The following is a 16,139-nucleotide window of genomic DNA, read 5'->3' as shown; positions in this document are numbered from 1 at the left end:
CCAATAGAGATGTATTCTGGGCCCAGGAGCCAATTGTCTTGCTCCTCGATGCAGACTGAAGTCTGAGGGAGAGCGGATGGCTGTGCACAATTTTAGCAAATTGTCATGGGGATGTTGGGCGGGGAGAAGCGGGGGTGGGTGGAGTGCTTTCCCCACAGGGACTGAGGCAGTGGCATTGAGCACATTTTGTTCAAGTGCAAAGTTGATCTGCCTGAAGGAGACAGTGGTCAGCAGTAATGAGGGCCTTTGTCACCTCACTTTTGCTTCATGCTCTGTCATTGTTTATGTGAAGCAGTAGCATTTAATGGCTGGACTTGAGGCCGAATCTATGAGGTCAGGAAGCTAGTGACGATTGTTTTCAGTTAGGGAATCCCAGAGGTTTTTTATAATTTAAGGTTTATCGTAACTAAAAATAAATGTTATTATTTTAGAGATGTAAAAACAGGGTTTGCTTTCCTATATTTGTGGGCATATAGGATCTAGAATAAAACAAATAAATCCTTCATATAAATACAAAGTAATGGTGTGTTCTCCAACTGACTTCACCAAAATTTTTACCTCTTTGATTTCCTTTAGTTTCTTTAAATTGCTGGATGAAAATCTTACCCCTTAAAACCTCTTTGTATTATTACCTAACTTTATTTTTCACTTTTAATATATGCACATATATATACACAATGGATCCTGTTTTCTTATATAAAATCACCTTTTCTTTACATGTGATCTGTCTAAATCACAGAGGCCAAGTTAGTGGAATCCATAGAAAGTCTAAGAACCTCTTGCCTCACTGGGACTCTTGTTGAAATGGATGATGTGAAGCAAGAGTTTAATTTTTTGGTGTACAGTTGTTTTCTTTTTAGTTTTCAGAGAAAGTGAAATTTATAAGAGAATCTTAATTTTTTTTCCATGACACGTTGGAAATACTATTAGAGTAGTCTTCTCAAAATTTAGTTGCTTAGACATAGGTATACCATTGGCTGATTCACGTTGATGTTTGGCAGAAACCAACACAATATTGTAGAGCAATTATTCTTCAATTAAAAATAAATTTAACTGTAAAGATAAAATTAGTTTCTTATATTGCAAAACATCTTTTCCTTTTGCAGAATTCAAGGGGGTTGAAGCTTTCATTGGTTCTGACCTATTCTGGATAAAGTCATATATGTTTTTAGTGTGAGCAATGTTTAGAAAAGCAGGCACATGGAACAGTGATCAAGTGGTCATTGGTACAAATACATACCTCTAACGTAATGGTGAAGGGCACTAACTTTATAGTTAGACTGTCTGTGTTTAGTTATGTGTCCTTGAGTGAGAACCTCTCTCCTTCCCATTTGAAAAGGTATTTAAAGATGGAGAGCTTTTGCTTTATCAGTGCACTAGGAACTCTCAAATAGGTCTATAAAGAACTGCTTAAACAAATCTTCCAAGGGATTGTTAAGGAAAAAATTATGTGTGTTTGACTCAAGAAGTTTACCTCTTTTTTACCCTCAGGAAAGCCCTAGAAATATAATAGAGACAACCATGCTGTAATCCACCTAATCATGGTAGGATGATGAATCGGGTACTATTTGTAAAACATTTTGTATTTCTCAATTGAAAGGCATGCGCTACAAATAGAGCTCTAAATTTTATTATGTAAATGTTCGTGCTTTTAATTATTAGCCAAGATTGAAGAGTGTCTGATTTGGATGCCATAAAACTTCAGAATTGTTTCTGCTACAAACAGTTTAGAAGTCTGGCAGTTGCTGTACCGCAAAAATAATGAAGCGATTGAAAAAATAATAGAAACATAGTGATCTGGCATTTCCAACTTTATGATGCCATAAAAAAGCAGCCAACAAATGTTGGACTGTTTAATGATACTGGCACCTAGCAAATGTCACTGGGCTTTCACAAGGTCATGGAGACTCTGGTTTGGCTCAGCGATGCTGGCCAGACCCATCTTTGGAGCCCAGGAAGACTGTGGAATAGTGACAGACAGTAGGTGCCAGCTAAACCCTTTATAGCACTTCATAGATGGCCGCACACTATTGTGGGACTCTGTGGCATAGAGGAGGCTAGGAGCAGGAGGAAAAAGTGAAGACTGTTTCTTCTTACAGCATCCTATCAGAAGCAACTCTAAATATAAGATCCTTGTGGGCCCTCTCTGAGGAGGCTAAGATTTCTTCAGATGACTATCAGCTGAAATTGTGTGCTGATAACAACTGTTGCTGTCTCAGTTGTATGTATATCTGATCTCTCACAGACAAAAGCTGCTGGAGAAAGGAGTGGTGTTTTGGTTACGAGAATGTGTGTGTGATTTGTTGCCTTTTTCCCTTTCTCCGCCTCCTCAGAGGCAGCTAACCCGACTCTCATGAATTACATAATACTTATCTAGACGTGTAGAGTTTCAGTTATGCCATTTTCAAGATGATTAATGGGAGTTGTGCAATTAAACTCCTGAGTTCTCTGGGAAAAAAGTCATAGTATCCTGATGTTTGAGTTAAAGTGTGTTGCTATTGCGTCAGCATTGAGGATATTTTGGGGTCTTGTAAATGTCACTATTGGTTTTCATGTCCAAGAGTCGTCGTCATCAAACTTAGGAATGTTCTACAAAATAGTGCCTAGAACATTTGAATGCTGGAGAGGCCTCTTGAAATAGCTAGGAAAGTCTAACCTAGAATTGCTTCCCTAAAGTCAGATTAGACTTGGGTGAGAAAAAGTGTAAAGCCCAAGAAACAGAGTCTGTTACATCCTTTTATGTCCTTTCAAACCATGGTAAAATTACAAATTTAAACCGAGTAGATTGTATATATGTACGTGTATGTATGTTTATATTTTTTTTGGTTTTACTGACAGTCTTAGTTTTTAAGCCACAGTGTATATATGAACATGAACGTTTTATGGGATCAGGAAAAGGAAGAAAAAAAAAATTTGCGTTATGTTGATTGTTGTTTGAAAACACTTCTGATCTGTAGTAATAAATTAAGAATATTTCAGTGAAAATACATTTATAGATTTTTGCTTCCTTTTTCTCATACTGGTAGGAAAAAATTGTCCCAGTTCTTATGTTGACCTAAGCTCCAAGCACTTGTCCTTATGTTGACTGGATGGAGAAATAGCAATTTACACCTAAAAAGTTAAGCTTTAAGTATTGATGTAGTGTTGCTGTATTTTACTTCATGTTAAGTTTAGGAGACTAGAGATTAATTTCCCAGAAAAATAAGAGGAGAAATGATTCCTTTCTTCATGTTCTGGGGGGATGCTAAGCATTTGTTTCTGGTGTTACCTGAAAGTCCAGTGAGGAAATTAAAACAGATATTGTGTTTGTTTTAAAGAATATTTTCTTGTCTTTTTAGGTGGCAAAACTGAAATAAGTACAAGGGTGCACCTATAATATGGCTTAGAGGGTCATAATATTTGAGAATAAAAAATGAATAGAAAAATTCCTGTTAATATGTATTATCTATTTATCGTGTAGTATATCATAGTATTTAAATATAGCAAATTGATGGTTCTGACTTACTAACAGTGTATATACTGTAGTTGACTCTTGAACAACATAGGTTTGAATTTTGTAGGTGCACTTATACGTGGATTTTTTTTCAATACATACTGCTACAGTACCACAATATCCGAAGCTGCTTGAATTTACAGATGCCAAACCACCCATAAAGAGGGCCGACTGTAAGATTATATTCAGACTTTCAACTATGTTGAGGGAGGGGTTGGTGTCCCTAACAACCACCCCTTTACCAGACTCCCTGTGTTGTTCAGGTGTCAACTCATTGAGATGTAGTATAGAATCTTATTTGTAAAACAAAAGAAAACAAATAAACGATAACATCAAATCAGTGAAATCCCCCTGGAGACTAACAAAAAAAATGAAGATATCTGCTTTGACTACTTTAGGAATTTCTTAAAAATAGTTCTATGCCCCTTTAGGTTTTATTCCATAACTTCCTAAAAGTTCTCCTGTGTTTTTTCAAATAAAGCGTGAAATAAAAATTTTAGTCATATATCTTAAGTTTCTTAAAACTGCTGCAAAAGCAAAGTTTGAGTTTGTAATACATACACTGCTCTTGGAAATAGGTATACAATTGAGGTGAATATATATGTGTGTATATGCATAAGTACATTTGTACACATGTATTCATTTTCATCGGAGAAGGCAATGGCAACCACACCAGTACTCTTGCCTGGAAAATCCCATGGACGGAGGAGCCTGGTGGGCTGCAGTCCATGGGGTCGCTAAGAGTCGGACACGACTGAGTGACCTCACTTTCACTTTTCACTTTCATGCATTGGAGAAGGAAATAGCAACCAATTCCAGTGTTCTTGCCTGGAGAATCCCAGGGACGGGGGAGCCTGGTGGGCTGCCGTCTATGGGGTTGCACAGAGTCGGACGCAACTGAAGCGACTTAGCAGCAGCAGTAGCAGCATTCATTTTCATATGATTAAAAACAACACTATGCAATGGGTCCTCCAGAATTCCAGGTGGCAGTCAGAAATACTTTTCTGGGTTCTTTGGCTACTTAATTTATCTTTCTCAATAACTTCTTTTTCAAAGGAGAGAGTATGTGTCTACCTTGCAGTTTTTCTGAAAAGACTTTGTGGGGAAATAAAATCAAGAAAATGTGGCTTGTCCTTAAAAAAAAATCAGCATCTTCAGTATTCCAGTTAACAAGTGAATTGATTGATATGACTTATATGATTTCAGAATGTATTTAGTCTTTGATATACTATAGTCTTTGTTTTTATTTTAAATAAAATAATATCGTTTAAAACCCAAACAAATAGGAAAACTCACATCTTCATACTTTGAAAGTTTTTAGAAGCTGCAGCTACTAGAATTCGGCAAAATTAAAAAGGAATACCACCACTTTAGAGTCAAGTGTTGGGGTGGTATTCCTTTTAATTTTGCCAAATTCTAGTCATGTGTTATAGTACAAATCTGTTATCTTATGTTTGAGGAAATTTCCAGAATAAAGAATTGTACCATTTAAATGTAAGAATGAAAATATTTAAAGCTACTAACACATAAATTTAGGTTAGCTGTTTTAAAATTATGCTTGCCCCTTTTACTAACTGAAGCTCATCTCTCTCTAAATTCATATGCTGAAGCTCTGTCTCGGTGAGGCTATATTTGGAGATGAGACTGGACCTCTAAGCAAATAGTTAAGGTTAAGGTCCTAAATGTGGGGCCCTGATCTGAAAGGATTAATGTTTTAATAAGAGACACCAGTGAGAGTGCTCTCTATGCATGCATGCACCAAGGAAAGGCTACCTGAGGAAATATTAAGGTGATGCAAGCCAGGAATAGAACTCTCACTGAAAACCGAATTGTCCAGAACCTTGGTCTTGGACTTCTAGCTTCCAGAACTGTGACAAAATATGTTTGTGTTCTTTAAGCCACCCAGTCTACGGTATTTTGTTATAGTAGCCTGAGCAGATTAATATAGCTTTCATTAAATTCCATTAGGTATAAAGCAGTGCTTAACTCTCAGCTGAAGATGGTTTTACCTTCCCCTGGCTCCCAGGGGTGTTTTGGCAGTGTTGAGACAATTTTCGGCAATTATCAAGAGATAATTTTGATGGTCATAACTGAGGCCAGGAGTGCTAGAGCCATCTAGTAGGCCAGGCCTGCTACTAACAGCCCCCATACCAAAGGCTTATCTGGTTTCCAATGTCAGCAGTGCTGCGGTGGAGAAACCTTGAACTGCTTTTTAGGATGCATGTATTTTTTCAGCTGACACAGGTACTTTATGGAAACAAGTGAGTCATAAAGAGGTATACATAAGACCTATAATATCCTGTGTTTTAGATGCAATTAATTTATTTCCAATATTTGCAAAAGCCAACAAACTAATTCCTAGAGCTAAACTTTCATTCACTTAAATGAAAAAAAAAAAAAAAGCATTTAGCATGTATATGTAAAATAAATTAAAAAATAAATATTATGTAAGTAAATTTATTCACCCTTATCTTAGAATTGATAATTGAAAGCATGACAGAACCATAAAAATCATCATTTTGGAAAAGTGTGAAACAGTATTTCTTGACTGCCACTTACTCTCCCACCTTGGCAGAATTTTTCTGAGTATTTGTATTATCATAGCTGGAAAAAAAAAAAGGTCGATCAAAAAACAGTAACAGTTTTTAGTAGGAAGCTACCAAATTCTTTTGCCAGTGCTTCCGGCCAATATCTGAGCAATGAATATCTTTAGAAAGTGCTTCAAAACATTTGCATATCTCAGCTGTTGCAAAGAAAATATTAGTTTTAACAATTGAAATATCAGAAAACCAGTATTTCCAGTGAAAGTTGGAAAAGATTTTTGAGTGTTAGCTGGTATCCTTATAATTTTTTCATTGCTCCTTTCTTTTCAGAGTCTGCCCAAATATGACTCAGTAATTTTAATTTTAAAACATAGTGACCATTTGGTAACTTAATGAGATGTCTTTTTGTATTCTGACCTCATAAGTCACTGTATTTCTTTTAATTTAGGTGGAAGAAGTGAAATTAAAAACAGGACATTTGTTTTTCTAGTTTTCAAATATAATTTTGGTGGTTTTTTTTTTGGTTTTATTAAGTTGTCCAAGTTCCAAGTAAGATGTTTTATTTTTGATTGTTAGCAGGTTCTTAAATATTGAAAATAGCTGACAAATAGTGTTCTTATATCTCTAAATCTCCACCTCTGTTTTATGCAGTTTTCTCTTTATTCTGCAATTTATACCTCATTGTATACATCATATATCATTTTTAGATATGTATTATATATGCTCATACTATGTATGTAATTATTTTAAAGTACACTTTATTAGTGGAGAAGGGAATGGCAAGCCACTCCAGTTTTCTTGCCTGGAGAATCCCAGGGACAGAGGAACCCCCACAGCTACAGGCTGTGGGGTTGCAAAGAGTTGGACATGACTGAGCAACTAACACACACACACACACACACTTTATTAGACTATAATGTTTAAAAATTAACGACATTTATTTTGAGGCTCAAACAATAGTGTACACATTCTTGTTGGAATCACACTGTTTGTACTGATTTCAAAGGCTAATAAAACACTTCAATTCACAATTTAATAATTTGTGACTTCAGAAATTGAGGATTTGATGATTTGATCTCTCCGTTGGCCTCCAGTGATTTCTGATGACCATTATTGCTATATATAGGCTTTTAAGACTTCAAGGGGAAGTTTTTTACTTTTTTTGAACAGGTTACTTTTATTTAAAGATGTAGAAAAATTATTAGAGGAAAATGGACTCATTCTGGATCAATATTTTATTGAACTTCCTTCATTTCCTTAAAATATACAGCATATACATTACAAGGGTATCTTTGGAATCTGTGTTGTTAACTTATAAAAAGTCTCCTTGAATGGAGTCTAAGGTATTTACGATATAAGCTGTATAGCATCGGCTGGCCAGCTCACTGAGAGTAAGATTTCAGTGCAATCAACAAAAGTAAATCACAGAAACATGGCGTTGTGAAAAATGTATTAGAATGGCATTTTTTCTTAGTGGATATGCCAATATAGAATGATGATCAAGGGCAAGCTTATATTATAGTTTTGATGATTGTCATGCACTGTCATGGAGTTTTACTCCTCGTATTATTTTTAGTACTTTTAACAGATAGGGTGCTGGATTAGGCAACTGCTTGTTATTGGGCTTCCATTGTGACTCAGCTAGTAAAGAATTCGCCTGCAATGTGGGAGACATGGGTTCTATCCCTGGACTGGAAAGACCCCTGGAGAAAGGAAAGGCTACCCACTCCAGTATTCTGGCCTGGAGAGTCCCGTGGACAGAGGAGCCTGGCAGGCTATGGTCCATACAGTTGCAAAGAATCTGACGTGAGTGAAGCAAGTTAGTTTCAATCTATCTGTAGGAATCAAAACTTTACAAAAACTTATGCATGTTTTTGCAGTAATCCTGCAACCCAATTTATTGTATCTTGGAGTAAAATCTCTAATGATTTAGAGTTGTAGCTCCTATACAAAAATTTGTGTATGTGAGCAGAAGATACTGATTGACTTTCTGTTTTTAGATGGTTTAGAATATATTCTCAGCACTATATAGAGTTTAGGATGCCAAGTGCATCGAATCTCTACACAGATCTTCTTTCCTCCTTAGTGAAACTTGGAGGCCTCCTGTTACCCTCTCTTCTTTTATTGTGGCAAGCTTCATTTATTGTGTGTTCAAATTGCTGGCCTCTGAATAAAAGCATCACTAGGTTAGTACAACTCAGAGTCAAACTCATTGGAAAAGACTCTGATGCTGGGAGGTTTTTGGGGCAGGAGGAGAAGGGGACGACAGAGGATGAGATGGCTGGATGGTGTCACCGACTCAATGCACATGAGTTTGGGTGAACTCCGGCGTTGGTGATGGACAAGGAGGCCTGGCATGCTGAGATTCATGGGGTCGCAGAGAGTCGGACACGACTGAGCGACTGAACTGAACTGAACTGAACTAGTTTTTATTCTATTATCTTCATTGTCTCCATAATGGAGTTACAATAGAATTCATCTTTAAGCATTTAGTTAGAAATGTTCTTCATTCATTCTGCAAATGCTTATTGAGGTACAGGGCTGGGAACTTGGAGATGGATGAACCTGGAGAAGTACCAATGTCATATTTACCTTAACTCTCCCCAGAAGTGTTGCCACTCATGGTTCTCCTCAGGGCTTAGGCAATTCTCTAGAAGAGGATGTTTATTCTAACTTACTTTTGACCTTTGTATTTGTCAAACCACAATTATTCAGCAGCACAGTCAGCATTAAACAAGTTTTGACCTTCCTAAGGAGCTAAGTTTATCTAATATCCATTGCGGAGGCTACTCTGTTATTTTTTCCACAGATGTCAATGAAAAATTCACATGGCTTTGCAGAATTGTAGTTTATTATGTTTCCTGCTATATCAGAATAACCTGGAATACTGTTAAAATGTAGATCCCTAGACCCCCAGGTCTGTTGCCACAAACTCTGTGTGAAAGAGGCTAGGTAATCTGCATACCTTTTCCACAAAATGTCCTCAGTTAATTCTTTCGGACATACATAGCTTTTTGAAAGTAAGGCTCCAATGCACTCAAATCAAGCTGAGCATGGAAAGGGGGCCTATGTAAGAAACGTAGTAGAATGACATTTTTCCTGAGTACGTGTAGTAAAGACAAAAGGAAAACCAAAGGGCCTGAATTTTTATTAAGTTTTGAGATGCAGTGATACAGAATATATGGTGATTTGTACATGATTTCTTTCCTTTATTGTTTCAATATAGGCTGTGTTTGTAGGTTGGAGGGCCCTAGAGATTTGTGTTCCAAGGAGGCCTTAGGATGAAGAGAGAGGAAGACCAGTGTTCATGTTCACAAGGCTGCTTTCAGCACCCAGGGCTGTCTCTGTGTTATTTATGGAATTTGTGGAACTATAGAAAGTGATCTGAGTGAACTGACATTAACTGAATCCTCAGAGTGGATATAACCCAGCTTATCTGCTCTTAAATAAGTCCAATCTTAGTAAGAAATATGATGTGGAGATATTGATAACCAGAATTTTTCTTAGAACCAAGTTATTCATTGTACTGAAAAAGTAGATTTTCTCTATAATACCCAAACTTGGATATTTCTGATATCAGACCATGTGTCATCCGTGGTTGGCCAGTCATTCACCATGGTTTGTCTTGTGACTTGAAGTGTTGTTTTTGTGAAGGTTGTTTTGCATCCAGATGCTTTTAAGCTAATAACGTGCTCATGATCTCAACAGGTATCAGGCATGGTGATTTCCTATGGAATAAATCAGAGATATGTACATGTTACATTACTTGTAAATATATCGATAGCTGTGATTAATGGTATAAAAGTTACCTTCATGCCAGTATTTTGTTTTTCTGCTGTTGTGTATACAATTTAAAATGTGCTGGGGGTGGTGGCAACAGCAGCTTTTGACCTTGCCCTTGTTCCTCTAAGAGTACTGGACAGGGCCAAGGATGTGACATATACATTATCTTTTTTAATCTTCAAAATAAATGTATAGCGTAGGTTATATAGGGCCCATGCACAAGACATAAGGGACATGAGTTCGATCCCTGGGTAGGGAAGATCGCCTAGAACCAGTATTCTTGCCTGGAGAACCCCATGGGCAGAGGAGCCTGGCAGGCCACAGTCCATAGGGTCGCAGAAGTTGGACACTCCTGAAGCGACTTAGCACACATGCATGTAGGTTATATAGCAATTTTGAAATGAATGAAAAGCCTGAGGCTTAAATAAGTTAGTTTTTTATGCAGCTCATATAGCTGATGAGTGAGAGAGCTCGGCCTCTGCCCCACGTCCTGACACCTGTAATGGCCTTGCTGTTGTCCACTGTTCTCTACTGCCTCCTAACTTGAAATATTATTAGTAATACTTTATTACATAAAGCTTGTTAACAGAACAGGCAGTATCCTGTGATATTAGCCTGTGGATAAACTTATTCCCAAAAGCCTTAATCAATATAAGACAGAAATAGGTCATTAAAATTAGAATTCTGACAGATTTTCTCACAAACCTCAGTTTTCTGAGTTAGGTTACAGTACAAGGTCAAATTATGGTAAACAGATAGGTTTTTCTTAGAAAAATCAAAGAAAGCTCAAGAAAGTGGTTGATGGCTTCAATTAAGTCTTTTTTTACCCTCACAAACAGTTCTAACTAAATTTATTGGTGAAAGAGATTATGAGGTAATAACTAATGAGATAAGTTGCTATCAATATGACTTGACAATACTGTATTGAAATAAATGGGTCTGTCCCTGACAATATTTCATAATACAGACTTTTATGTGTATTTTGATGAGGAGAATCATCCCAAAAGAAACATATATTCATATTTTTTATTTTATAGTAACTTATTTTGTTTCTCTATTTTATGCTGTAAGTTTTTGAAGGGTAAACATATCTGTTTCTGTTGTTTTATAATTCTTAGGTAATGGAGACTAGATTTATTGCTGAAAGGTTAAAGGCTGCATTTTTTCACCAGTATTTCATTATACTTACTGATCTCTGTATTCAGCAGGAAATATGTAGGAATTTCCTCCCTTTCATCTATATATTTCCTAATATTTAGGCTCATAAAGCTTAGTAGCAATTTTAACTTCTTATGAGATATGTGTAAAGGTGTTTTACTGAAGATACAGTGTGCCTTGAGTCCTGTAAGTTCATTTCCTTACAACTCAGTACAAGTAAAAATAGATGGTAAAACTTCATGATTCTTTTGGGTTCATTAAAGTTAGCCAGGAGACATTAAGGAAGGAGCCTAAAATTTTTATTTGATCTTCTGTGTTAATATTACCCTAGCAGTTTGTAGATTTTTAAACTTGGGTCTAGAAATATTAATGCTAATATTTTAATACAGGAACTTCTCTAAGCTTTAAACTTTTTGAAATGTCTTAATACTTCATTTTGATAATACACTTGAGTGAATTCATTACTTATTCAAATGTGTTATAAAGTCCTTGGATAATACATTGTGTGAAAGACTCATGGTAGATTCAAGATAGGTTTATATTATTATGATTTTTTTTTTTAAAGATTGGTGGATTTTATTTTTTTAAGATGATGTTTTCTGCTTTCGTTACTTAGGGTCGTTGCTCCAGGGAGAACTGCAAATATCTTCATCCACCCCCACACTTAAAAACACAGTTGGAGATAAATGGGCGCAATAACTTGATTCAGCAGAAGAACATGGCCATGTTGGCCCAGCAAATGCAACTAGCCAATGCCATGATGCCTGGTGCCCCATTACAACCCGTGGTAAGCATGTTCTTAGTTCTCATTCCTTAAGTTTGTCTTGCTGAGTGCTCAGTTTCAGTGTTAACTTGGTGATTACACTAGATCAAGTGAACACAGGTAACAATATCAGTTGCCTAGCATTTTCCAGCAAAAATATCAGTCAAACCCTAGAAACAATTTCCCTAGGAACAATTTTTACACGATGAAGTTACTCATCTTCTGGCTAAATCGTGAAAAATGACATGACAGGATGTTTAACCCCTCAGATTCTCTTCAGATTAAATCCTGTGACTTGCAGATGTGCAATGGTCTTTTTAAAAATGACCATTAAACTCATCAGTATAGTCCAGTGCATTTTCAGGTTACCTTTTTAACACTAATAGTCATTTTGAAAATTGGTGTCAATCATCTTTAATTTTGAGTAAATGTTTCCCTTCCCTCTCTCATTAAAGAGAATCTATATAGTTCTCTTTCTTGAAAAGGAGCCTTCGTTATTCAATTATGAATTGAAACTATTTGGTAGTTACAGATGCTAGGAAAATTCTGACAGTGGTGAATCCATATCATAGATCTGGAAGTCTCATCAGAGAACTAATCAGGAGAGGCAGAAACTCCATGGACTTTTTAGAGAAAAAAGCTAAATTTTATAAACTCTAGGTGGTCACACACATTTAATGTTTACTGAACAGTGTAGGTAGATAACCTATGATTCTGAGCATATTCATTTATTTTTTTGTTTGAATTTGGGGGGAGGGTGTATGTGACATATGACTTTAATAACCTTTACTCACACTTATCCACAAAAATGTAAGAGATTAATATCATAACTAAGTTGCAAAAGATGTTTTGATATTAATTTTGATATAGTAATTTTGTATTTAAATGCATGTTGAAATTTGCAATAATTGGAATATTGCTGTTACTGACTTGTATGCAATATTATGGGGTCCTAGAAACGTGAAGACCCACGTTTTTCTGATATGGCAACTGTAGCATGTGTGCTAACTAATTTTTTTTCCTAATACCTTTTAACACCTGAACTCAATGTAATTATTATTCTCTCTTAGAACTTAATGAACCAATCATTCCAAAAAAGAGGGGGGGATTGCATTTCGAGGTGGGAGGGATCTCCAAATCCAATCGGCAGTGATACCAATTATCAATACTATACAGTTGAGGTGAGAGAATGTTATAATTCTGTCTGTTTTCACTTGATATATTTTTTTCCATTATTGGGAACTCAGTTAACAATATGATATCTTAAATTTATTTGTGTGACATCTGTTAATTTCACATGTCTTTGTGGGGATAGCATGAAGATTTCCATTTGGTTAAAAAAAAAAAAGTCTTCTCTGTAGCGTAAAATATAGGATAAGAGTTCTCTTATACTTGACTCTCACATGGTTTCAAAGATGTGATAAATCCTTAGGGTGGCTGCTGCTTTAATTGATATAAGATCTTTCCTTGGTGTGAGATACTTTGTTCTACTTAAACACTTAAGCGTGCTTACTGGCAGGCTCCTCCCTCTCAGTGTCCCGGAGCACCTCTGACATCAGCAAGTGTGGTTCCCAGACAACAAGGACAGGTCATGGCAGTGAGCTCCTCACTGTGAAGTATTGGCTTCTCCTGAGGCAGTCCTTGAGTTTTACTCTCAAGGCCATTTCAGGGTCATCATATGCGTAATCCTGTGACAAACTCTAAACAGCATTTCTGCCCATGTCTTTGAAATACTATTAACAAAATATATGTTGTTTATGAGATCACTAAATTGCAGATTTCTGAAACCAGAAAAATTACCTCATTTTGTGTTTTTGTTGGAAAATTCTCTGCTTAGACAAAGCATTTATTTTTATTAGTTGTGAGCCCATTCAGATTTTGTTAATTTTCCTTGATATGACTAGATTTGAATGTGGAATTACCCTTCTGCTAAAGGCATCCTGAGATCATAGTCTAAAATAGACTCCATTCAGAGTGACGTTTTTGTAATGAGTATAGAAGTCATTTTAATTATTCAATTTTGAAACATTTGGGCTTTTAATGACTGTAGAGAAGGCTTTACTCCAGGAAATTTGCTTTCAAAACCCCACCTGAGACACTGATCGTTCTTGTAGCAAGCCCTGTTTTGATGAAGATAATGATATGGAGATTCAGAAATAAACGAGAGGGTCATAACCAGCTGCTTTCTGGAATTTTAGTGCTGAGCCTACAAACAGGAGTTACAACAGGGCTGGAAGGTTAGGAAATATGGAAAAAGGTTGCCACTCAAAAGAAGATGGCCATTAGAATAGATGGTGGTGTACAAAGATACGGTATCAACATGGATCCAACCCACATAGTGGTGATCTCAGAGGAGATAATACTGTGAGCAGATTTGTAACCTAGGCAGTATCAGGAATATCTTAAGTAGTGGCAGGGTTTTTAGTATTAGGTAAAGCATCTTAGTTCTCTATGGCCAACCAGTGTGACCCTCAAACCATAACTGGAGGAAACGTGAAAAGACGAGGGAGCTATGAAGGTCTAATCAAATTCATAAGTATTTAGTGTTATTCCTGACATGTAGCAGAGATTTTAAAAGATTTCTAATAGGTGAAAGGACTATTGAAGGAACGAGTTTCCCAAACATGGGAAAAACAGAAATTCACAGTAGTTTACCTACCCCAGACTCCAAAGGAATTGTAACTGGGAACCAGAACACAGTCCAGTTATAGAGACTGCAGCATAGAGTGGGGTAGTCAGGGACTTCATGAGAGTACTGTTGGGACCAGGAAATAGCTAGCATGCCTCCGAGTTTAGTTTCTCATTTTCTCACAGAGTTTGAGCAAACTAGGTCTATAAATTTAAGATCTCCAGGACACGACACTGGACTGATCTTGGAAATGGTGGGATTTATAGGAGAGTTTCTTGTTTTCATGGACTTGATTATGTTGTAGTGAAATGTGCCAAACCATGAATCAGAAAGAGAACATAACATTGGGGGGTGGGTAGTAATTACAGTACTCTGAGGGCGTTTAAGGAGTTCAGCACTTTCTGTATGATGAATCCTCACAACCATACTATAAGGTAGGGAATATTATCCAGCTTTAGAGATGAAGACTCAGGGGTTCAGAGATTTACTAGTTTGCCCAAGTTACATAGCTAGTGAGTAGGAGGGCCACGATTTTCACCCAGACTGTTCAGGTTCTGGCGTCCATGCTGTAGAAACATTAAGTGCAGACATGTCACCAGCCCACTTTGGGTCTTTGGTTGATTCATTAAAAATCCCTAACCTTCTTCAACATATAGTGAAAAATTATAATAAGACATATTACTTGCAAAATCCTACCAACTATATAATTATTCCCATTTCATAAGAAAATAAGTAGTTGAAAATAAGTAATTGAATCTGTATGTCTACTTCCTTAAATTTATCATAGTAAATCATCAAATAATTGGTATTAATTGTATTGTCATTTCTCAATCACTAATAAAGATGCAAATAGTTTGTTGTATGATTTTTGAAGATAAATAGAGGACCTAGAGAATTTTATTATCCAAATTAAAAAATAATAATTTTGGATTTTTTTTAATTTAAGTAATACTTTTAACGGAGAAGGCAATGGCATCCCACTCCAGTACTCCTGCCTGGAAAATCCCATGGATGGAGGAGCCTGGTAGGCTGTAGTCCATGGGGTCGCTGAGGGTCGGACACGACTGAGCGACTTCACTTTCACTTTTCACTGTCCTGCATTGGAGAAGGAAATGGCAACCCACTCCAGTGTTCTTGCCTGGAGAATCCCAGGGACAGAGGAGCCTGGTGGGCTTTCATCTATGGGGGTCACACAGAGTCGGACACGACTGAAGTGCCTTAGCAAAATACTTTTAAAGTAGATTTAAAAAATGGACAGAGAAGCCTGGCAGGCTACAGTCCACAGAGTGACAAAGAGTTGAACATGACTGAGCAACTAACACACACACAGTACTTTAAAAAATACTATTACTTTGTCATGCACTCTCTGATATAAGGTAATCTAACAATAAATTGCTAAATAGCCAAAAATAGATTGCACCTAGGGTTTCACAACTTGGAAGCATCTCTTATATTTCTTTGGTCTATCCCAGAGAGATGCTTTTTCCAGGTTCTTGGCATTGCCCTTGAAGAGGTCTGCATCAGCAGTGCTTTGAGGGGCTGTAACTGAGCTCTAGAGGCCCCCTAGCCATGCCCGCCCTGATGCCTTTCCCTGTGTACCCAAAGGTTGGCCTTGACTCTCCATAATTTCCCATGGTAGCTGCCCTGAAGGTACGCACACTAGCCACTTACAAGTGCAGAACTCATGTCGAATTCTCTATGCATTTCATGAATTCAAAGTAACCTCAATACAGTTCAGTTCAGACGCTCAGTCATGTCCAACTCCTTTTG

The 16,139-nt window shown here is 36.8% G+C and overlaps 1 protein-coding gene across 38 annotated transcripts in view; it reads left to right on the top strand.

Annotated features, from left to right (window-relative positions):
• MBNL1 (muscleblind like splicing regulator 1) overlaps positions 1–16,139 on the top strand; it is a 222,661-nt gene that overhangs the window by 169,017 nt on the left and 37,505 nt on the right. For 33 of the 38 annotated variants that reach the window (XR_011464841.1, XR_011464838.1, XM_070374527.1 and 30 more), the window contains 2 exons: positions 11,594–11,764; positions 12,811–12,921. Coding sequence is in view for 36 of the 38 variants with exons in the window: in XM_070374527.1 (XP_070230628.1) it covers positions 11,594–11,764; positions 12,811–12,921 (282 nt within the window). In the remaining 2 variants the exon portion in view is untranslated. The remainder of the gene's footprint in view (positions 1–11,593; positions 11,765–12,810; positions 12,922–16,139) is intronic. The other 5 variants (XM_070374681.1, XM_005898375.3, XM_005898374.3 and 2 more) reach the window with 1 other exon arrangement.

Source organism: Bos mutus, chromosome 1 (assembly GCF_027580195.1).
Source record: "Bos mutus isolate GX-2022 chromosome 1, NWIPB_WYAK_1.1, whole genome shotgun sequence".
Classification (NCBI taxonomy): Eukaryota; Metazoa; Chordata; class Mammalia; order Artiodactyla; family Bovidae; genus Bos; species Bos mutus.
Note: the sequence above shows the minus strand (reverse complement) of the source record. Positions and strands in the feature narration are given on the sequence as shown.